The sequence below is a fragment of the Eschrichtius robustus genome, chromosome 6 (assembly GCF_028021215.1).
Source record: "Eschrichtius robustus isolate mEscRob2 chromosome 6, mEscRob2.pri, whole genome shotgun sequence".
Lineage (NCBI taxonomy): Eukaryota > Metazoa > Chordata > Mammalia > Artiodactyla > Eschrichtiidae > Eschrichtius > Eschrichtius robustus.
In genome coordinates this window covers 12,763,064-12,788,168 of record NC_090829.1, presented here as the reverse complement: position 1 = coordinate 12,788,168, position 25,105 = coordinate 12,763,064, and the positions used below count along the sequence as shown (strand labels likewise).

Here is a 25,105-nt window from a genome sequence, read left to right as displayed (position 1 = left end):
CATAAATGGGTGTTGAATTTTGTCGAAAGATTTCTCTGCATCTATTGAGATGATCATATGGTTTTTCTCCTTCAATTTGTTAATATGGTGTATCACATTGATTGATTTGCGTATATTGAAGAATCCTTGCATTCCTGGGATAAACCCCACTTGATCATGGTGTATGATCCTTTTAATGTGCTGTTGGATTCTGTTTGCTAGTATTTTGTTGAGGATTTTTGCATCTATGTTCATCAGTGATATTGGCCTGTAGTTTTCTTTCTTTGTGACATCTTTGTCTGGTTTTGGTATCAGGGTGATGGTGGCCTCGTAGAATGAGTTTGGGAGTGTTCCTCCCTCTGCAATATTTTGGAAGAGTTTGAGAAGGATAGGTGTTAGCTCTTCTCTAAATGTTTGATAGAATTCACCTGTGAAGCCATCTGGTCCTGGGCTTTTGTTTGTTGGAAGGTTTTTAATCACAGTTTAAATTTCAGTGCTTGTGATTGGTCTGTTCATATTTTCTATTTCTTCCTGGTTCAGTCTCGGCAGTTTGTGCATTTCTAAGAATCTGTCCATTTCTTCCAGGTTGTCCATTTTATTGGCATAGAGTTGCTTGTAGTAATCTCTCATGATCTTTTGTATTTCTGCAGTGTCAGTGGTTACTTCTCCTTTTTCATTTCTAATTCTATTGATCTGAGTCTTCTCCCTTTTTCTCTTGATGAGTCTGGCTAATGGTTTATCAATTTTGTTTATCTTCTCAAAGAACCAGCTTTTAGTTTCATTGATTTTTGCTATTGTTTCCTTCATTTCTTTTTCATTTATTTCTGACCTGATCTTTATAATTTCTTTCCTTCTGCTGGCTTTGGGGTTTTTTTGTTCTTCTTTCTCTAATTGCTTCAGATGCAAGGTTAGGTTGTTTATTCGAGATGTTTCCTGTTTCTTGAGGTAGGCTTGTATTGCTATAAACTTCCCTCTTAGCACTGCTTTTGCTGCGTCCCATAGGTTTTGGGTCGTCGTATCTCCATTGTCGTTTGTTTCTAGGTATTTTTTGATTTCCCCTTTGATTTCTTCAGTAATCACTTCGTTATTAAGTAGTGTATTGTGTAGCCTCCATGTGTTTGTATTTTTTACAGATCTTTTCCTGTAATTGATATCTAGTCTCATAGCGTTGTGGTCGGAAAAGATACTTGATACGATTTCAATTTTCTTAAATTTACCAAGGCTTGATTTATGACCCAAGATATGATCTATCCTGGAGAATGTTCCATGAGCACTTGAGAAAAATGTGTATTCTGTTGTTTTTGGGTAGAATGTCCTATAAATATCAATTAAGTCCATCTTGTTTAATGTATCATTTAAAGCTTGTGTTTCCTTATTTATTTTCATTTTGGATGATCTGTCCATTGGTGAAAGTGGGGTGTTAAAGTCCCCTACTATGATTGTGTTGCTGTCGATTTCCCCTTTTATGGCTGTTAGTATTTGCCTTATGTATTGAGGTGCTCCTATGTTGGGTGCATAAATATTTACAATTGTTATAGCTTCCTCTTGGATCGATCCCTTGATCATTATATAGTGTCCTTCTTTGTCTCTTGTAATAGTCTTTATTTTAAAGTCTATTTTGTCTGATATGAGAATTGCTACTCCAGCTTTCTTTTGATTTCCATTTGCATGGAATATCTTTTTCCATCCCCTCACTTTCAGTCTGTATGTGTCTGTAGGTCTGAAGTGGGTCTCTTGTAGACAGCATATATATGAGTCTTGTTTTTGTATCCATTCAGCCAGCCTGTGTCTTTTGGTGGGAGCATTTAATCCATTTACATTCAAGGTAATTATCGATATGTATGTTCCTATTCCCATTTTCTTAAATGTTTTGGGTTTGTTATTGTAGGTGTTTTCCTTCTCTTGTGTTTCTTGCCTAGAGAAGTTCCTTTAGCATTTGTTGTAAAGCTGGTTTGGTGGTGCTGAACTCTCTCAGCTTTTGCTTGTCTGTAAAGGTTTTAATTTCTCCATCGAATCTGAATGAGATCCTTGCTGGGTAGAGTAATCTTGGTTGTAGGTTTTTCTCCTTCATCACTTTAAGTATATCCTGCCACTCCCTTCTGGCTTGCAGAGTTTCTGCTGAAAGATCAGATGTTAACCTTATGGGGATTCCCTTGTGTGTTATTTGTTTTTTTTCCCTTGCTGCCTTTAATATGTTTTCCTTATATTTAATTTTTGACAGTTTGATTAATATGTGTCTTGGCGTGTTTCTCCTTGGGTTTATCCTGTATGGGACTCTCTGTGCTTCCAGGACTTGATTAACTATTTCCTTTCCCATATTAGGGAAGTTTTCAACTATAATCTCTTCAAATATTTTCTCAGTCCCTTTCTTTTACTCTTCTTCTTCTGGGAACCCTATAATTCGAATGTTGGTGCGTTTAATGTTGTCCCAGAGGTCTCTGAGACTGTCCTCAGTTCTTTTCATTCTTTTTTCTTTGTCCTGCTCTGTAGTAGTTATTTCCACCATTTTATCTTCCAGGTCACTTATCCTTTCTTCTGCCTCAGTTATTCTGCTATTGATCCCATCTAGAGTATTTTTAATTTCATTTATTGTGTTTTTCATCATTGCTTGGTTCCTCTTTAGTTCTTCTACGTCCTTGTTAAATGTTTCTTGCATTTTGTCTATTCTATTTCCAAGATTTTGGATCATCCTTACTATCATTATTCTGAATTCTTTTTCAGGTAGACTACCTATTTCCTCTTCATTTGTTAAGTCTAGTGTGCTTTGACCCTGCTCCTTCATCTGCTGTGTGTTTTTCTGTCGTCTCATTTTGCTTATCTTACTGTGTTTGGGGTCTCCTTTTCACAGACTGCAGGTTTGTAGTTCCCGTTGTTTTTGGTATCTGTCCCCAGTGGCTAAGGTTGGTTCAGTGGGTTGTGTAGGCTTCCTGGTGGAGGGAACTAGTGCCTGAGCTCTGGTGGATGAGGCTGGATCTTGTCTTTCTGGTGGGCACATCCACGTCTGGTGGTGTATTTTGGGGTGTCTGTGGCCTTATTATTTTAGGCAGCCTCTCTGCTAATGGACGGGGCTGTGTTCCTGTCTTGCTAGTTGTTTGGCATAGAGTGTTCAGCACTGTAGCTTGCTAGTCATTGAGTGATGCTGGGTCTTGATGTTGAGATGGAGATCTCTGAGAGATTTTTACCGTTTGGTATTACGTGGAGCTGGGAGGTCTCTTGTGGACCAGTGTCCTGAAGTTGGCTCTCCCACCTCAGAGGCACGGCCCTGATGCCTGGCTGGAGCACCAAGAGCCTTTCGTCCACACGGCTCAGAGTAAAAGGGAGAAAAAATAGAAAGAAAGAAAGAAAGAGGCTATAATATAGTGAAGTAAAATAAAGCTATTGTAAAGCAAAGCTATACAGACAAAATCTCACCCAGAAGCATATACATATACACTCACAAAAAAAAGGAAAAGGGGAAACATTAATATATCCTGCTCCCGAAGTCCACCTCCTGAATTTGGGATGATTCGTTGTCTATTCAGGTATTCAACAGATGCAGGCACATCAAGTTGTTTGTGGAGTTTTAATCCGCTACTTCTGAGGCTGCTGGGAGAGATTTCCCCTTCTCTTCCCTGTTCACACAGCTCCTGGGGTTCAGCTTTGGATTTGGACCCGCCTCTGCGTGTAGGTCACCTGAAGGCGTCTATTCCCCGCCCAGACAGAACGGGGTTAAAGGAGCAGCTGCTTCGGGGGCGCTGGCTCACTCAGGCCGCGGGGAGGGAGGGGTACGGAGGAGGCGGGGCGAGCCTGCGGCGTCAGAGGCCGGCGTGACGTTGCACCAGCCTGAGGCGCGCAGTGCGTTCTCCCGGGGAATTTGTCCGGGGATCACGGGACCCTGGCAGTGGCAGGCTGCACCGGCTCCCGGGAGGGGCGGTGTGGAGAGTGACCTGTGCTCACACACAGGCTTTTTGGAGGCGGCAGCAGCAGCCCCAGCGTCTCACACCCGTCTCTGGGGTCCGCGCTGATCGCCGCGGCTCGCGCCTTTCTCTGGAGTTCGTTTAGGCGGCGCTCTGAATCCCCTCTCCTTGTGCGCAGTGAAACAAAGAGGCAAGAAAAAGCCTCTTGCCTCTTCGGCAGCTGCAGACCTTTTCCCGGTCTCCCTCCCAGTCAGCTGTGGTGCGCTAACCCCTTCAGGCTGTGTTCACGCCGCCAGCCCCAGTCCTCTCCCTGCGATCCGACCGAAGCCGAAGCCGAGCCTCAGCTCCCAGCCCCGCCCGCCCCGGCGGGTGAGCAGACAAGCCTCTCGGGCTGGTGAGCACTGCTCGGCGCCGAGCCTCTGTGCGGGAGTCTCTCCGTTTTTCCCTCTGCGCCCCTGTTGCTGTGGGGTCTGCGCTGATCGCCGCGGCTCGCGCCCTTCTCTGGAGTTCGTTTAGGCGGCGCTGTGAATCCCCTCTCCTTGCGCGCAGCGAAACAAAGAGGCAAGAAAAAGTCTCTTGCCTCTTCGGCAGCTGCAGACTTTTTCCCGGTCTCCCTCCCAGCCAGCTGTGGTGCGCTAACCCCTTCAGGCTGTGTTCACACCGCCAATCCCAGTCCTCTCCCTGCGATCCGACCGAAGCCCGAGCCTCAGCTCCCAGCCCCGCCCGCCCCGGCGGGGGAGCAGACAAGCCTCTCGGGCTGGTGAGTGCTGGTCAGCACCGCTCCTCCGTGCGGGAGCCTCTCCACTTTGCCCTCCGCACCCCTGTGGCTGCGCTCTCCTCCGTGGCTCCGAAGCTTCCCCCCTCTGCCACCCGCAGTCTCTGCCCGCGAAGGGGCTTCCTAGTGCGTGGAAATCTTTCCTCCTTCACAGCTCCCTCCCACTGGTGCAGGTGCCGTCCCTATTCTTTTGTCTCTGTTATTTCTTTTTTCTCTTTTGCCCTACCCAAGTACGGGGGGAGTTTCTTGCCTTTTTGGAGGTCGGACGTTTTCTGCCAGCGTTCAGTGGGTGTTCTGTAGGAGCAGTTCCACGCGTAGATGTATTTCTACTGTATCTGTGGGAAGGAAGGTGATCTCCGCGTCTTACTCTTCCGCCATCTTCTCTCCTCCCCGTGATTATTTTTTAAATTAATCAGTCTGGCTTAAGTCAAACAATTTCCTATTATATTTCCTTAATAGAAAAAATAATTAGGCTTCTTTTGGTTACACTTTCACAACACTGTTTTTAAAAATTTATTTTTAATTTATTTATTTTTGTCTACGTTGGGTCTTCATTGCTGCGCGGGTTTTCTCTAGTTGCAGCGAGCAGGGGCTGTTCTTCATTGCGGTGCACGGGCTTCTCATTGTGGCGGCTTCTCTTGTTGCGGAGCACAGGCTTCTAGGCGCGTGGGCTTCAGTAGTTGTGGCACACGGGCTTAGTTGCTCTGCGGCATGTGGGATCTTCCCAGACCAGGGCTCGAATCCATGTCCCCTGCACTGGCAGGCAGATTCTTAACCACTGCACCACCAGGGAAGTCCCACACTTTTATTAAAATGCTTTTTATATAACATACGTGAAAAACATATGGCATTTCTTTATATGAAAGATATGGGCTAAAAAATAAATAAAACACAACTGAGATATAACTCTGATGCAACAAGCAAATGTAGCATGACTAATGTCAATAAAATGTACTATAGGTACCTAGTGCATTTTATCGCAGAAAGGATATTCTAAGGACAAGTTTTGCATCCTTGTTTACCTCCTAGGAGTGGTTTAATAAACCAACAGTGCTATAAATGTCTCCTAAATTCTCTCAAACTGAAATTTTATTTCTAGGTGTAAATAAGGCCAGAATTAAAAAGACAAACAGCGTGAAGAGATGAAGCAGTGCAGCACAACCAGCAGGGAGTCATCTGCTACTGCTTTCATCCACCCTTGTTCCATTTCAGAAGGCTGTTCTCTCTGGGATCCCTTCAGAGAAACAAATAGGCAGTGGGGACCATAAGGACTTAAAACTACTGCAATCTCCTGATGATCTGTTGGATATTCATGAGGTGCAGAATGATTCCACCTTTAGGTTTTATTTCAGCTGTAATAATGAGTTATGAATAATTGATCTCTAGGTAATAAATTATTCAGGTAGGCACACAGTTTCCAAGGAATCCTGGGGAGAGTCTAGCTAATGGCATAAGATGAGTCAGAGGCAGCTGCCGAGGGGACATCCCATAATCACCCCACACAGCAGAGGCAGGGTAGTCAGAGCCTCCCAGCGGGGGCTTTTCAATGAGTGGGCCATATTAATGCCTTTTGAATTAGTATAAAGTGGAAGTCCCCACAGGGCACTCCACTGTCTCTCCAATGTATGAAACACTGAGCCCTGGATCGCTTCATTCATCAGACCAGGATATTTGTTATCAGCTGAGTACAACCTCTGCTGCTGAAACTAATGCCGAACTGAAAAACTGTGTACGTGTGTGAACACACACACACATACACATATATACACTTGTGTGTTTATGTGTATATATACACATATACGTTTATGTGTATATATACACATATACATAGTTTTTGTGTTGATGTACATATATACAAAGACAAACATACACACAGGGAGTTTTTATGATTGTGCAGGGCTAGCAAAATAATGCTAAAATAAACTTTACCTGGAGGAAATTATCTACTGTTCTTGGTCTTCAAAACCTGTTGAATATACCTTACCCCTTCTGAGCTCAAAACTCAACCTCAAAGATAGTAAGGCTTACTTCAGGTTTGTGTCAAGTCCAATCCTTATCAAATATCCAAATGCTTTACTTCCTAAGTAATGTTAAACTGCCTTGCAAATAACATCTGTCACTGGACCGTCTTATAATTTTCATTTCTAAAACAATTCTAAAAATAACAGAAATTATTAAGTTAGAGCTCAATAATCATTGTACTGAAATATCTTTCAAAGAGCACATGAAATAAAAGCAGCTGATCAACAAACTGCAAATCTAATTATTGTAAAAACTGCATTGGCTGATCTTGCCCCCAGACCCACAATATCTATACTTGTGTGAGGCCCATGAGATGGAAGATGTAGGGAGACAAGGGAGAGAAGAAATGAAGGGCTGCGGATCTTCCTCAAATCTCTCCTGAGGGAAGGCAGATATAGCTACATTAGGTTTTTAGAGGTTTCTCCAAACTCAAACTAATAGAGAAGTGGAAACATCAATCAAACTTTAATTAAAATGTTGAGTGCCAACTGCATATGGGAAGTTGAGAAAACTAACACCCAAACACATTCTAATCAAAGCTGCAATATTCCAAATTTTCTACGCTTAGAAATTTGTAAACCTAGAATATATGAATTTAACCTTCCTTCCTCACTTGCTCAATAAAGGTCATGAAAAACAAAGCCTATGATTCTTCTCTGATCTAAAAACAAGAAGATTGATTGGTCTGAACCCAAAGATTAAAAAGCAACATTAAGCTTAAGCTACCAAATTTCATAATGATTATCACTAGCAACTACAAAATCAATCAGTTTAACAACCTTAGAGGTTTCATATATCACGGTCCAAGGTTCACCTTCCCTAAACACATTTATTAAGGTATAATTGGCAATGATACACTGCACATATTTAAGGTATGTAATCTGATAAATTTTGACCTATGGATATGCCCAGGAAACCATCTCCACAGTCATGACAATGAGCATGCACATCAGCTGCAAAAGTTTCCTCATGCCCAGGGTTTGCTTTTTCAGTAACTAAAATTTGGGGTGGATTTTTCACATGATTACTAAATAGTAGCACTGCCGTCCTATTAAGTATGTTCTACAACATGTCAAAGGTTTCATAACTGTTCATTCATACTTACAATTATCAGGTAACAGGGGCTATGAAAGCAGCTGAGAAATAAAAAGTGATTGTAAAAAAAAAAAAAAAAAAAAGGGATTGTATCCCTGTTAAACTATGGAACAGAAATTCAATTTCATAGTATTTTAAAGCAATGAGGTCACATAATATTAACTGCTTATTTTTAATACTATATGAAATTATTTATACAATGCACAATTAGTGTAGTACACAAGCTACTTTTAGAAATCTTTGGTATTAACTATATCTATTGATACTTCCCATATAAATTTACAAACCACTAGTTCTAAAAATGAAGCTTAGGAATAACTGACCAAGAAGCTAATAGTAACATAAGTGTTATTGTTTTTCTCCCCTGTTGACTTTTAAGTCACCTACATCATGCTAAGTTCACTATTTAGATATGGATGTCATGGCAACCAAACTTTTTCCCCAGGAAAATCTGCTCAAGAGTAATAAAGTAAGCCAGAATTTTAACCTGAGGGTTTTCTGCCTTCTCATTTCTTTGATGATTAAGTTATAGATGAATCTCATTTTCCAAGTTATTTAAAAGTAGATGGTATCACAACTCAAATTTTCAGCTCAAAATATTAGAAAGGTGGGTACTAGCCAAAACTGCCCATACCTCCTCCCAGGTCAATGCACGTGTCCAAAAAGGAAGTGGACCAGTTCAGAAGGGAAAGGACTGGGAAAAGAAGATGCCCCTCAGATGGTCCTGCAGGAACAAGTGACAGTACAGGGAACTGCCCGCTGTGTGGCAGGCCCAGCACTGGTTGGCTTGTCCCGCCAAAAGCTGTTGGAGGAAAGGATCTGACAAGAAGGCCGCTTGAATAGAACCAAGAACAAGAAGGGCTAGTTACAAATTATACTCAACGGTGTCATGCTTGCTTTGGCATCAGGAAACTAAAGTTAGCCCAAAAAATATTGGATTTGGTCATCGAGGTTCCTCTGGCATCTATCAAAAATCACCTCAGTCTTTGCTATAACACGTCTTGCCGGAAAAAACGTCCTTTATTTGTTAGGGGATAAAAACTTGAACTGTCCTATGCCCATAAGGTTTTGTTCTTGCATTTTGTACATTCATCCTTAAAGTATTTTGTTTTATTTATTGAATAAATGAGACAAAAATCACATTTAAAGTAATAGGCTTACACAAATCTCCTGTTTTTAAAACTTGGGGTAGTCAACAATGACAATGTAAAGGGACCAGCATATCCAATTACATTTAAAAATTATTATTTACTAAAATAGCTTAGATATTCCTCCCCCCATCTCATACACTTATGAAGAATAACATTCCTTATTTCCTGGGGGTATTATTCAGTGTTAGCAAAACCATTAGCTTCCCTACTCACAAATCCACCAAAACAATACATTGGAAGAATAGAGTAGGATAAGGAAAGAATTTAAACAACCAGTCTGAAAATCTAATAAATACAGTATAGTAATTTATCTACACTCTTTTCCTGTCAACAGTCGTATTTTAAATAAATCACTTTTGTTTTCTTTCAAACAATAGTAATGTAAGAAAAAAGCATTTTAAAAAAGGCTTTTTGTGTGCTGGTGTCTTCCTTCTAAATGCTTCTTGGTGATTCAGTCTTCAAGCAGGCTTGTTTGGCCCCCTGCCCAAGCCAAAATGAAATGGAGGGTTTCCCTGCATCCTACTCATCCTAAAATATTTTATTTATTAGTCATCTCTCATCCGTAAATATTAAAAACTAGATAAAAAGCTAGAGAAAAAGGACATGCAGCAATACATGCAGCAAAGCAGCCTCAGGAAGATGTAAATCATTTACCCCAGAATGTCAACCTCATTACCATGACTGAGGTAAGTCAGTGTGCACCCCGCCTTCTCTTCTCTCCTTTTCCCTTCCAGCTCCCAACCCTTACATGTTGCAAAATTGCCAGAAGCTCAGAGGCTTGAGTTACTGTAGACCAAGAACTGGCAAAGCCCAAAGTGAAGTCTAAGTTCAAACTTACCCTGTCCGGATTTACCTAGGTGGAACCTACACACAATATCCTCCAGAACATGAACTATTTTAAAAGAGATTTTAAGATGCACTCATAAGCTCTATTAAAAGACTGAAGATTTTAAGGGGAAAAAGACATGATCACTACAATAAAAAAACGAAGAAAACTGTATTTTCTGGTAGGGAAAAATAGAAAGAAATCATTAGTTTCTTCCAAATTGCTTTCATAACTCTCCACTGCATAAACCACTGAATCCTATTAAATTAACTCAGCCCACTCAATAACCCAGTTCTACCATCACAGATACCCACTGGGGAGAACTCCTGGTCATACTATAGAAATAACAGCTTTAATAAGAGTGCAGAGAACAGGCTCAAAGTTGGACTCGTTAAATCTACTGTTTTATTTAGAATGACTCAAAACTGAAAGTAAGGATATGTTAAAATAATTAAGTAAATCAGACAGAAAATCCATAAATAGGTGTTAGTAGGTGCATAGGTGTTAGCAGGTGCAAAATATAAACAGTAGCTTTGCTGAAGGCTATCTGCTATTAAATAGCAGAAATTACTGTCACATTCTGAGTCACTGAAAGCTGTTTCAAATATTATAAAATCTATGCATTCTAGTTAAGAACTATTACTCATTTTTAATTATTTTTGACACTGGCAGGCTACTATAATCAATTTATTAATTCTCTAAGAGGAAATAATGTCCTTTTGTGTAAACAGTGAAAACCTATACACAGAAAGGGAGGCTTTTTAGTTCATTCCTTATAATATGAAAACTGATTTCTCCATTTCTCAATGTGTCAGAAATAAACTTGAAAATGGATGAAGTACTTTTTCTCTAATTACAACTGAGCATCTGAGCAAATGTGGCCATAATCCATAACTGGCTCAAATATTCTTCAACTGAATGCACAGAATGCCCATCACTTCTCAGTGATTGAAGCTCAGTTATTCATTAGTTTCCCAGACTTATACCATTGACAGAAAGGATATGATGAAACAATCATTACATCAAATCTCTGAGGATGCAAAAAGGCACAATAGTTTTTTACTTCTACTTCAAAGAGAGTACCAGAATCTACATATCCAACAAGACGGAGCTAAACGATATTAAAGCCATATGGTGGACTATTATGCAGGCATTTTATATGATGCTTTTCAGAATATTCGATAAGATGGGAAAATACTTATATTTTAATGTTTCCAAAAAAAGATGCAAAATTATATACACACTGAATGGAAATGTTCTCCCATCCTTTTGCCTAGTTCAGTGGTCCTCAAACTGCAGTCCTCAGGCCAGCAACATCTGTTAGAAACGCAAATTCTCAGGCCCCACCGAGACTTGCTACACCAGGAAGTTTGGGAGTAGAGCCCAGCAATCTGTGTTTTAACCTGCCTTCCAGTCCTGATGCCCAATAACATGTGAAAACCACTGGCTAGTTCTTAATCATTCTTGAGGTCTCAGCTGAAACGGCATGTTCTCAGGGAAGCCTTGCCTCACCAAAGCTCATCCTGCCAACTTAGACAGGTCTGTTGTACCTACAGCAACCAAGACTTTTCTTTCACAATACTTAATGGCAGTTTGTAATTATTTACTTTTATGATCATACAATTAGTGTTTTTCTCTCCCACTAGACCAGATACTCTCAAGCCTAGCTATACATTCAAATCACCTGGAAGCTCTCAAAAATCCAGATGCCTGGCGTGTGGCCCAGTTAAAACAGAATGTATTGGGGTGTGACTCAAAGGTGTATTTTTAATATTGTTATTTTACTGTTCAGCCGCAATTGAGAACCACCCAACTCAAGCTCCTTAGAGAGCAAGTGACCAGAAAATGGTGACCAGATTTGCTGAATGAATATGTAAAGTTTCTTTTACTTTTATTTATTATGTGGATTTTTTTCAAGCTTGCACATGGTATAAAATTCCAAATGTACAAAATGGTTCAATGAAAAGCAAGTCTCCTTCACTCCTCGTCCTCAGTCTCTGAGGCAACCACCATGACCAATGCCATATGTTTCCTTGAAGATTAAATGTCTGTCTGTCAGTGCTTACAGAAAAGACCAGAAGTTGGATGGCAGTATTACAGATCATTTTCCTGCTTTACGCACACCTGCACTTTTTGTAAAACATGTGCACATTACCTTCAATATTGGAAAAGGAGGTAGCCTAGGGTTACCTGTATGTACGTGCCTCTGGAGCTGTTCAGCAGACACACACTGGCACTGAGGGTCCCCAGGAAAACAGTCACTTGGAACGATGTTCTCTATTATGAAGAAGAGACCCTTTATCTGGCTAATCAAGTAACTGTCTAAATTGTTCCACCTATTTTGTTTTAGGTATATTTTCACTTCTGATTAGATATTCAGCTTCTCCAGACTCACATCAGAAAACGGTGGAAAGGTACATGAAAGGAGATACTTATTCATTCTAGGCCCAGAATTAAGAAGCGGCATCATGATTTATAGATTCATCTTAACTGAATTTGGTTAACATAAGCCCCTCACCAAGACCAACCATCTCAAAGTATATTAAGATGAAAAGCTGAGGAATGGATCCTCATGTGGTGGCTTAACCGTGGCTGTGTCCTTCAAAAGCCCTGACTCCCACCGGCCCACCCCTGTTGGTGGCTACTGCTCAACACAACACTTTGGAAATGGGCTGTGGGCCTGAGATGTCCTCAGAACGAACTGGGCTAAGGAGAGCCATTTAGCTTTACAATAAAGGACCCAGACTGTTGTGGGGTTTTTTATTACCTCTTTATAACTTTTCACCTCCTTCACTCTTAAGGTGTAAGGCCACTCCTCTCTTGCTGTCAGTGTGACTAATTCTATCAGCAGCCCCCAAACCCCTCTCCTCCATATTGTCTCCAGGGCTGGCTGGGAAATCTGCTTGTTAGGACTTTTAAAAATCCACTCTAATACAGGCCCAAGAGCTCTCCTGGGAGGCAGGGTCCTAGGCCTCAGTGTGTGGGCTTGAGGACACTTCTCTAAGGAATTGGTGGCCTTTCCTATTTAAGATCCTCATACTGGGAAGAAATGTCCTGTGGAGAGAGAAAGCATTTTCATGTTAACCATGTCGACCATATGTAGGCAAAGACCAAAGTGTAGGTGCACAGTTAAGGGGGGAAATATTTAGATATTACATGGACAGAACCAAGGGGGGAAAAGAATGAAAGCTCTTACATAATGTACAGATACCAGTAAGATAATGACCGTATGTAGCTAAAAGGGAGCTGGGCAGTGGCCATACCAACATCTCTAAGAGCAACCTGCCACACAGATGCTAAAGCACTGCACTGGCTGCTGGTTGTTTTATGTATGTTAATTCTGCCTCTCTTCTAGACTGGAAGTTCCTAAGGGCCAAGCCTTGTATCCTATTGTTTCAGTTTCCTCTCTGGTACTCAGTCCAAAGCAAAGGTTTATTACATAAATTGTATTAAATACTTGAGTTGACAAACTAAAAGACTAGAGCAGAAAATCAACTTCACATAATAAAGTCACTGTATCTTAAGTGTGATGAAACTTTTTTAAAAACCAGCATCCTATGCTGATAAGATTAATGTTGAAATTCACCAACTGTGGCCATGACTAATTGTGTATTTTAATCATGGACAAATAATCATATAATTCAGGGTAAGCCTATTTCCTTAACATCTCTTTTCTATTAAATTACACACAGTATGCTAAGGGCCAAAGTAACTTCCTAGCTTATCAAAATCTTGTAGGTTTGCTTAATAAAAAATTGACAGCTTATATATATATGGAATCTAAAAAAAAAAAAAAATGGTCATGAAGAACCTAGGGGCAAGACGAGAATAAAGACGCAGACCTACTAGAGAATGGACTTGAGGACACGGGGAGGGGGAAGGGTAATAAGCTGGGACAAAGTGAGAGAGTGATAGTGTATATATGGACACATATACACTACCAAATGTAAAACAGATAGCTAGTGGGAAGCAGTCGCATAGCACAGGGAGATCAGCTCGGTGCTTTGTGACCAGCTAGAAGGGTGGGATAGGGAGGGTGGGAGGGACGGAGACGCAAGAGGGAAGAGATATGGGGATATATGTATATGTATAACTGATACACTTTGTTATAAAGCAGAAACTAACACACCATTGTAAAGCAATTATACGCCAATAAAAATGTTAAAAAAAAACTGACAGCTTAACAAAAATATAAAATTATGAGCTAGAATTAGAATAATCTTTAGGAATATGCGTTAACATTATCACACCTTCACATCCATTAGTCCAGAGTTTCCATAATTATGAAAGAAAATATTCCCAAATACTGTTTTATGAATTCCATGACACAGAATATAATAAAGTAAAAACCTCTATCTGATTCACTAATCATTTTAAGCTTAATTTTATTCTACTGTGATAACTAAAAGAAGAATAACAGATATTTTTATGCCAAAAAAAACCCCTCTCTTGAAACATACATTAATCAAGTGTAATGCCTGTGGCCTTTTTTTTTTAAATTCCATAGCAAATGCAGAAAGTCAATAAAAATGTAAAGGAATGTGGTATTTACGTTGTAATTAAAATTCACAACATCATAGTATATGAAAATGTCGATGGTAGAGTGGTGCCCTCAAGTGGCACAGTGATAAATTGCAACTGTTTAACGGGAAAGTTCTTTGAAAGTTCTTTGATTAATTAAATCTAAAGTGCATATCGCCTGGACCTAGAGTTCACAGGGGCTGGTAACAAGTGTCCTACAGACCAGCTGGGGCTCACGGTCTACCTAAGTCCCTCCTTTAACAAGGGTACCACGGGGTAGTCTGGCATGTAAAGGTACCATACACTTTCCTTATTATCTCAGAAGGTTAGGGGTGTGTCTGCAAAACGTGAAGAGAGTCAGATCTACTCTGATCTGTTAAGGGAGCAGCATTCATAACATTACAGAAATCTTTTTAGAAGGTATCTTCTATCCAGCCCTTAACCAATTTCCTATGTTTATGGCCTAGTATGTAAAGCAGAATTTAAAACCTTATCTAACCAAATTGCTTGAAGAATGGGTGGTGCTTGTTGATGTGCTTTGATCACAAACCAAAGGTTCACCTGTCAACACTCTCAGGAAAGGATCCTAAAAATATGAGTTTAGTTTTCTGCCTCCGTATATGCATTAAACACAACAATTGCTGATGAGCTGCTGCCTTACACAGCTAAAAGGTCAACATTCTGAGGACCAGTTTTCTTCCAACAGCCATAGAGATATGAAAGAAGAGATATGAAAGAAGAGATGGCAACAGAAGGGTTACAATCTCAAGAAAGATACTAGAAGAAGGTTTTAAAATCACATACCTGACATCACATTGCTTTGCTTGGGAGACTTTCCTCTCTTAAAAGTGGAATGTAAAAAGAAAAGCTTCCATTTAGTAGAGAGTTCCAGTTGCAGTTATTGGGTGGTGTCTAAGAAAACTGAAGCTCAGATTAGGAACCTGCATAACCTTAATCTCAGTTAAGAACAAGACTGGCTTTACTTCCTGACCTGTTCACCTTCAAAGCCTGTGGTCTTAACCCGTGACACTGTACTGCCTTCCTTTGAGCATTCTAAGATTTTGTGAGCAGCCATATCCATGATTCTTCATGATTTCAGCAGTTCTAAAAGTCAAACGTCTACAAAAGTAGGCAGGTAGTGGAAAGGTGTAAGAAACGGTGAGGAGTGGCGGGAACGTGGTGAATCGGAGAGGAGTCCAGGGTCTGCTTAAAGAGGGCCGCTGCCTGCAGCTCCAGCCCACACTGGCTACACAGGCGGCAGTGTTAGCAAATATTTTGATTTTTTTCAAGAGAAGATGAAAAGCTCAATTTTATGAAAGCAACCCATTTTTAAATACTGGCAACTAATTTAGATTTAAAAAGAAACAACTCTGCAAGCCAAACAAAAGACATATGAATGCTGAATGTGACCAGTACGTAATATGTTGTAGAGTTTCTGATGATGAATGATTCCTGTCCAAGAGATTCTAGACTAGACCTTTGGTATCAAATGATTTGTCAATTATCCTCACTATTGAATTTACTCTACACACCTAGGCTTCTTCTGCCATCTTCAGCTCAACTCATATGTCCTATGATGAGTTCAGGTACAGTGAAGGTCACTAACAAATCACTTCCCATTCAACTGGCCCCAGCCCCCTCATCTCTCTCATTCTCTTCCCCTCCTCCCTACACACATACACACCCACCCATCACCTCAAGTCTGAAACTTTCAAGTTTGGTCTTCATACATCTTATGTTACATCCCTTTAATCAACTTTTTTTTTCCTATTCTCTTAAATTCTTCACATTCCTCATTAGTTGAAGAAACCAAAATTGGATACATTCTTTACATTATGATTTTTATAACTCTTGGGTCAGATTTAGGCCTTACTCTTAATGTTTCCATAAAGGGTCTCTAGTAATTTTCATAAATTTATCATCCTGTTCTAAACAGCTGGAAGAGTACCTCTAGGATTTAAGGTAAAAAATTATTTTTTGGTAGAAGTCATAAAGCATGTTCTAATGACACCAGAAAAGTGCCAGCATTATTCCCATTCTTCACATAGGAATTTATCAAAAATTATGAAGTCTAGATAACTACTTTTTAAAATTCTGGACACAGAGACCATTTAAAAGGCTGATTTTTAAATAAAATAGTAGCATCAGTAACATTTGCTTTTATAGTTCCTATGACATATTAAGAAGTAGAAAAGTTTATCACACTGATTTTAAATCCACAGTCCTATGGGCAAAAGCTGGAAGCATTTAGAGTAGCCTCAAAACCTCTGAATAAAAGAGTAGATTATGGGATGGAAATCTGTTCTTCTCAAGGGCTGATTTCTTGGATCACTCTTCCTTCTCCTTTCTCTTCCTCCTGTGTTTGATGTACAAGTTTCTTATCCTAACTTCAGTTCCAACTAACTTTTCACTGCAGCAAATTCAAACAACTTTAAGCTAAAAATGAAGATTCATCCTTATTTGTAAGAGATGTACTGTCCAACAACATTAGAGTTTTTCTCTGCCATGAAAGTTTATAGGGTTTGATTAAAATCAAAGGAAAGGGAGAGGAACCAAGATGGCGGAGTAGAAGGACGTGCTCTCACTCCCTCTTGCGAGAACACCAGAATCAGAACTAGCTGCTGGACAATCATCGACAGGAAGACACTGAAACTCACCAAAAAAAGATACCCCACATCCAAAGACAAAGGAGAAGCCACAATGAGACGGTAGGAGGGGCGCAATCAGAGTAAAATCAAATCCCATAACTGGTGGGTGGGTGACTCACAGACTGGCAAACACTTATACCACAGAAGTCGACCCACTGGAGTGAAGGTTCTAAGCCCCACATCAGGCTTCCCAACCTGGGGTTCCGGCAACAGGAGGAGGAATTCATAGAGAATCAGACTTTGAAGTCTAGCAGAACTGATTGCAGGACTTCGACAGGACAGGGGGAAACAGAGACCCCACTCTTGGAGGGCGCACACAAAATAGTGTGCGCATCGGGACCCAGGGGAAGGAGCAGTGACCCCGGGGGAGACTGAACCAGACCTACCTGCTAGTGTTGGAGGGTCTCCTGCAGAGGCGAGGGGTGGCTCTTTTTCACTGTGGGGACAAGGACACTGGCGGCAGAAGTTCTGGGAAGTGCTCTTTGGCGTGAGCCCTCCCAGAGTCTGTCATTAGCCCCACCGAAGAGCCCAGGTAGGCTCCAGTGTTGGGTTGCCTCAGGCAAAACAACCAACAGGGAGGGAACCCAGCCCCACCCATCAACAGTCAAGTGGATTAAGGTTTTACTGAGCTCTGACCACCACAGCAACAGCCAGCTCTACCCACCACCAGAGCCTCCCATCAAGCCTCTCAGATAGCCTCAACCACCAGAGGGCAGACAGCAGAAGCAAGAAAAACTATAATCTTGCAGCCTGTGGAACAAAAACCACATTCACAGAAAGACAGACAAGATGAAAAGGCAGAGGGCTATATACCAGATGAAGGAACAAGATAAAATCCCAGAAAAACAACTAAATGAAGTGGAGATAGGCAACCTTCCAGAAAAAGAATTCAGAATAATGATAGTGAAGATGATCCAGGACCTCGGAATAAGAATGGAGGCAAAGATCGAGAAGATGCACGAAATGTTTAACAAAGACCTAGAAGAATTAAAGAACAAACAAACAGAGATGAACAATACAATAACTGAAATGAAAACTACACTAGAATGAATCAATAGCAGAATAACTGAGGCAGAAGAACGGATAAGTGACCTGGAAAACAGAATGGTGGAATTCACTGCTGTGGAACAGACTAAAGAAAAAAGAATGAAAAGAAATTAAGACAGCCTAAGAGACCTCTGGGACAACATTAAACGCAACAACATTTGCATTATAGGGGTCCCAGAAGAAGAGAGAGAGAAAGGACCAGAGAAAATATTTGAAGAGATTATAGTCGAAAACTTCCCTAACATGGGAAAGGAAATAGCCATCCAAGTCCAGGAAGCGCAGCGAGTCCCATACAGGATAAATCCAAGGAGAAACACACCGAAACACACAGTAATCAAATTGGCAAAAATTAAAGACAAAGAAAAATTATTGAAAGCAGCAAGGGAAAAATGACAAATAACATACAAGGGAACTCCCATAAGGTTAACAGCTGATTTCTCAGCAGAAACTCTACAAGCCAGAAGGGAGTGGCATGATATACTTAAAGTGATGAAAGGGAAGAACCTACAACCAAGATTACTCTACCCAGCAAGGATCTCATTTAGATTTGATGGAGAAATCAAAAGCTTTACAGACAAGCAAAAGCTAAGAGAATTCAGCACCACCAAACCAGCTCTACAACAAATGCTAAAGGAACTTCTCTAAATGGGAAACACAAGAGAAGTAAAGGACCTACAAAAACAAACTCAAAACAATAAAGAAAATGGTAATAGGAACATACATATCGATAATTACCTTCAACGTGAATGGATTAAATGCTCCAACCAAAAGACACAGGCTCATTGAATGGATACAAAAGCAAGACCCATATATATGCTGTCTACAAGAGACCCACTTCAGACCTAGGGACACATATAGACTGAAAGTGAGGGGATGGAAAAAGATATTCCATGCAAATGGAAATCAAAAGAAAGCTGGAGCAGCAATACTCATATCAGATAAAATAGACTTTAAAATAAAGAATGTTACAAGAGACAAAGAAGGACACTACATAATGATCAAGGGATCAATCCAAGAAGAAGATACAACAATTATAAATATATATGTACCCAACATAGGAGCACCTCAATACATAAGGCAACTGCTAACAGCTATAAAAGAGGAAATCGACAGTAACACAATAATAGTGGGGGACTTTAACACCTCACTTACACCAATGGACAGATCATCCAAAATGAAAATAAATAAGGAAACAGTAGCTTTAAATGACACAACAGACCAGATAGATTTAATTGATATTTATAGGACATTCCATCCAAAAACAGCAGATTACACGTTCTTCTCAAGTGCACACGGAACATTATCCAGGATAGATCACATCTTGGGTCACAAATCAAGCCTCAGTAAATTTAAGAAAATTGAAATCATATCAAGCATCTTTTCTGACCACAACGCTATGAGATTAGAAATGAATTACAGGGAAAAAAACGTAAAAAACACAAACACATGGAGGCTAAAGAATATGTTACTAAATAACCAAGAGATCACTGAAGAAATCAAAGAGGAAATCAAAAAATACCTAGAGACAAATGACAATGAAAACACCACGATCCAAAACCTATGGGATGCAGCAAAAGCAGTTCTAAGAGGGAAGTTTATAGCTATACAAGCCTACCTCAAGAAACAAGAAAAATCTCAAGTAAACAATCTAACCTTACACCTAAAGGAACTACAGAAAGAAGAACAAACAAAACCCAAAGTTAGCAGAAGGAAAGAAATCATAAAGATCAGAGCAGAAATAAATGAAATAGAAACAAAGAAAACAATAGCAAAGATCAATAAAACTAAAAGCTGGTTCTTTGAGAAGATAAACAAAATTGATAAGCCATTAGCCAGACTCATCAAGAAGAAGAGGTAGAGGACTCAAATCAATAAAATTAGAAATGAAAACGGAGAAGTTACAACAGACACCGCAGAAATACAAAGCATCATAAGAGACTACTACAAGCAACTCTATGCCAATAAAATGGACAACCTGGAAGAAATCGACAAATTCTTAGAAAGGTACAACCTTCCAAGACTGAACCAGGAAGAAACAGAAAATATGAACAGACCAATCACAAGTAATGAAATTGAAACTGTGATTAAAAATCTTTCAACAAACAAAAGTCCAGGACCAGATGGCTTCACAGGTGAATTCTATCAAACATTTAGAGAAGAGCTAACACCCATCCTTCTCAAAGTCTTCCAAAAAATTGCAGAGGAAGGAACACTCCCAAACTCATTCTATGAGGCCACCATCACCCTGACACCAAAACCAGACAAAGACACTACAAAAAAAAGAAAATTACAGACCAATATCACTGATGAATATAGATGCAAAAATCCTCAACAAAATACTAGGAAACAGAATCCAAAAACACATTAAAAGGATCATACACCACGATCAAGTGGGATTTATCCCAGGGATGCAAGGATTCTTCAATATACGCAAATCAATCAATGTGATACATCATATTAACAAACTGAAGAATAAAAACCGTATGATCATCTCAATAGATGCAGAAAAAGCTTTTGACAAAATTCAACACCAATTTATGATAAAAACTCTCCAGAAAGTGGGCACAGAGGGAACCTACCTCAACATAATAAAGGCCATATACGACAAACCCACAGCAAACATCATTCTCAATGGTGGAAAACTGAAAGCATTTCCTCTAAGATCAGGATCGAGGCAAGGATGTCCACTCTCACCATTATTATTCAACATAGTTTTGGAAGTCCTAGCCACGGCAATCAGAGAAGAAAAAGAAATAAAAGGAATACAAATTGGAAAAGAAGAAGGAAAACTGTCACTGTTTGCAGATGACATGATACTATACATAGAGAATCCTAAAGATGCCACCAGAAAACTACTAGAGCTAATCAATGAATTTGGTAAAGTAGCAGGATACAAAATTAATGCACAGAAATCTCTTGCATTCCTATACACTAATGGTGAAAAATCAGAAAGCGAAATTAAGAAAACACTCCCATTTACCATTGCAACAAAAAGAATAAAATATCTAGGAATAAACCTACCTAAGGAGACAAAAGACATGTATGCAGAAAATTATAAGACGCTGATGAAAGAAATTAAAGATGATACAAATAGATGGAGAGATATACCATGTTCTTGGATTGGAAGAATCAACATTGTGAAAATGACTCTACTACCCAAAGCAATCCACAGATTCAATGCAATCCCTATCAAACTACCACTGGCATCTTTCACAGAACTAGAACAAAAAATGTCACAATTTGTATGGAAACACAAAAGACCCTGAATAGCCAAAGCAATCTTGAGAAAGAAAAATGGAGCTGGAGGAATCAGGCTCCCTGACTTCAGACTATACTACAAAGCTATAGTAATCAAGACAGTATGGTACTGGCACAAAAACAGAAATATAGATCAATGGAACAGGATATAAAGCCCGGAGATAAACCCACACACATATGGTCACCTTATCTTTGATAAAGGAGGCAAGAATATACAGTGGAGAAAAGACAGCCTCTTCAGTAAATGGTGCTGGGAAAATTGGACAGCTACATGTAAAAGAATGAAATTAGAATACTCCCTAACACCATACACAAAAATAAACTCAAAATGGATTAAAGACCTAAATGTAAGACCAGACACTATAAAGCTCTTCGAGGAAAACATAGGAAGAACACTCTTTGACATAAATCACAGCAATATCTTTTTTGATCCACCTCCTAGAGTAATGGAAATAAAAACAAAAATAAATAAATGGGACCTAATGAAACTTCAAAGCTTTTGCACAGCAAAGGAAACCATACACAAGACGAAAAGACAACTCTCAGAATGGGAGAAAATATTTGCAAACGAATCAACGGACAAAGGATTAATCTCCAAAATATATAAACAGCTCATTTAGCTCAATATTAAAGAAAGAAACACCCCAATCCAAAAATGGGCAGAAGATCTAAATAGACATTTCTCCAAAGAAGACATACAGATGGCCAAGAAGCACACGAAAAGATGCTCAACATCACTAATTATTAGAGAAATGCAAATGAAAACTACAATGAGGTATCACCTCACACCAGTTAGAATGCACATCATCAGAAAATCTACAAACAACAAATGCTGGAGAGGGTGTGGAGAAATGGGAACCCTCTTGCACTGTTGGTGGGAATGTAAATTGATACAGCCACTATGGAGAACAGTATGGAGGTTCCTTAAAAAACTAAAAATAGATTTACCAAATGATCCAGCAATCCCACTACTGGGCATATACCCAGAGAAAACCATAATTCAAAAAGACACATGCACCCCAGTGTTCATTGCAGCACTATTTACAATAGCCAGGTCATGGAAGCAACCTAAATGCCCATCAACAGACGAATGGATAAAGAAGTTGTGGTACGTATATACAATGGAATATTATCAGCCATAAAAAGGAATGAAATTGAGTCATTTGTTGAGACGTGGATGGATCTAGACTGTCATACAGAGTGAAGTAAATCAGAAAGAGAAAAACAAATATCGTATATTAACGCATGTGTGTGGAACCTAGAAAAATGGTACAGATTAGCCGGTTTGCAGGGCAGAAGTTGAGACACAGACGTAGAGAACAGACATATGGACACCAAGGGGGGAAAACTGCAGTGGGGTGGGGGTGGTGGTGTGCTGAATTGGGCGATTGGGATTGACATGTATACACTGATGTGTATAAAACTGATGACTAATAAGAACCTGCAGTATGAAAAAACAAACAAACAAAACAACTAATACTAAAGTTTCATTGGGTTATTTGTATGGAAATATGTTAATATAAATGTTTCAGACATTACATGAAATCTCTAAAAATCTTATATGTTCTGGTATAATGTTATAAGTCATAATTCTAGTTATTACTTTAAAATGTACATCTCAGAAATAACTAAATTTCTTTGTCAATTGCATTATTATGAACTTTCATCAAATCTTTAACCGTGGTCATTTCTAAGTCTTTTGTCATTTATAGACAGTTCTGGGTGTACTCTGATGCTTTTGCAAATATGTTCATATAAAAGGGTTTCATCTTCAAGGAATTCATGGAAAAGACTCTGACAAGTACAGGTTTCTGGTAACTGACTGTACTGTTGAACTGAATGAATAAGCATTTTCAGAACTCTAATGAAAAACTGATGAACTCATAAAAGTGCTAACAAAAAATCAAGATAAAAAAAAAAATTAATTACATGGGACTGAGTTAACTGATGAGGATGATTATAATTTTTGTGACTTTCTGTTTGAATTAAAAAAAAAAAAATCCCACAAGGACTCAGAGGCAAAGAATATACAAATCAATTTTCACTGCAAAGTAAAGGAGCTGTTACAGTGGCGGATTACTGGACTGAATGTCAATATTATAACACAGTATGAGTGTGTTTCGTGTTTGGTAAGTGCAATCATTGTTGCTTTTGTTGTGGTCATCCATTTACAATGCTCGGTGTCAGTCTATTTATCTCTTGTAAAAATAAAATACAGTGAGTGTGTGTGAAAAAAAAAAAAGAAAAAAAAAATCAAAGGAAAGGAAGTAACAAGAGGGTCATCAATATAAGATAATTTTAGATGGGAGCCCCTGTTTGGTTTAAATGTCTTATTTGAGGGCTGTATGACTACAGACTTTGAAAACCTCCTCCGTGGGAAAAAGCCAAGCAAAGTCAATACCGTTATTTCCTTCAGTACACTCTATTCACCTCAAATGTGAATTACCATCGATTTGCATTTCCTAACATTTCTAAAAATGCAGTCATTATAAACAATTCTTATTTTCTCATTCAAGTCCCAATCAAGTTAAGTGGAAGCAAGGCTGTAATTGAGACTTTGGTACGCATAAAAATCTTACTTTCACATAATCTACCCCATTTCCCTACTCTAGGTCACTTGGGTACTTCACTCACCTGCTGAAATGCCTTTAAAAATCTCATCTGAAGACATCATTCAAGGAGATTTTCTATCTCTTACTAAATTCTTACTTTAATGCAAAAAGCAAAGTAAACATTACTCCGTGCTTTTAATCAGCTAAGAGCTGCACACACACAGCAGCCAACTCAAGGTTTGCATGAAGTATTTTTTACTTACAATTCCTCTCCTTGTTTGGCATTCTTGTCTGACACTAGATAGACGGTTCCAAAAGTTCCACTGCCAAGTTTCTGTTGAAGCATGTGTCTTCTTGCGATCAAGGGCTTTGGACATGTGGAAGCAGCTATTGATCCACTCACACACTTAGCAGCCTCTCGGAATTTCAGCATTGCTCCAAACAAGAGAGAACTGTTTGTTTGCTTATCGAAACTCAACATGCAAGTCTCCTAGGAGATGGTCAAATGCATCCAAGTAGCATCAGTCAATGCCTTAAAGAGGAAAAATCCAGTGGTCAGGTCTAACGGGTGCTGAACTATTCCTAACAAAGAGTGTAAGTTTCTGACAGTGATACCTGTACCTTGATTGGTGGACTGAACAACCCAATATTGGTTAACTTTAACTGAGAAAATGTTAAAAGGTAGAGATACTGCAGATTCCAATAGAAGGCAGTCTTTCACAAAAACAGAGCCTTCCCTCAGGCATCTAAATTTGGCAGAACTGAATAACAGTCAACTTTCCCCAAAGTTCTGAGATGTATATATGTTTTCCAATCAATAATCTGTTTAAGACTTTATACTCCCCACCTACTTTTTAAAAAACATCCAAGTATTAGAACTTTATAATTTCCTAAAATCTACATATCTGCATCAAGCTTTACGTATTCTTTCTTCCCACCTTATGTCTATTTTGATTAATAAATGGTGAGTTAGGATTAAACCAGAAATTAGCATATTGCTGGTTTCTTTCGATTTTTTTTTTCTGTAGACTTTAAACCATGATATTTGCATTTATCAGATGTGAAGAGGGATATGGATTCGAAATGAATTTTTTCCCATCCTAAGCAAATTCTGATCCAGTTTCTTAAGTTTTTTATTATGCACACTGTGTATAGAGTAATCTCCCTGGATTGGAAACAAGATGTGTCACAAATGCAGTTCAAATCTAAAATTGTATTTTAATGTTAGCTGAACATAAATTTGTTATAGGTAAATCTGTAATTTCTCAAAAAGCTATAAATGTACAGCGGAATTATGAAAGGCAGGACTGTTTCATATGAGTATGTGCATGGTAA

General features: G+C 39.3%; 1 protein-coding gene across 1 annotated transcript in view; it reads right to left on the bottom strand.

Moving 5' to 3' along the window:
* Positions 1-25,105, bottom strand: part of NEK11 (NIMA related kinase 11) — a 275,201-nt gene that overhangs the window by 248,051 nt on the left and 2,045 nt on the right. Inside the window, 1 exon segment of the mRNA XM_068545910.1 lies at positions 24,034-24,302. Coding sequence (XP_068402011.1) covers positions 24,034-24,251 — 218 coding nt within the window. The 5' untranslated portion in view covers positions 24,252-24,302.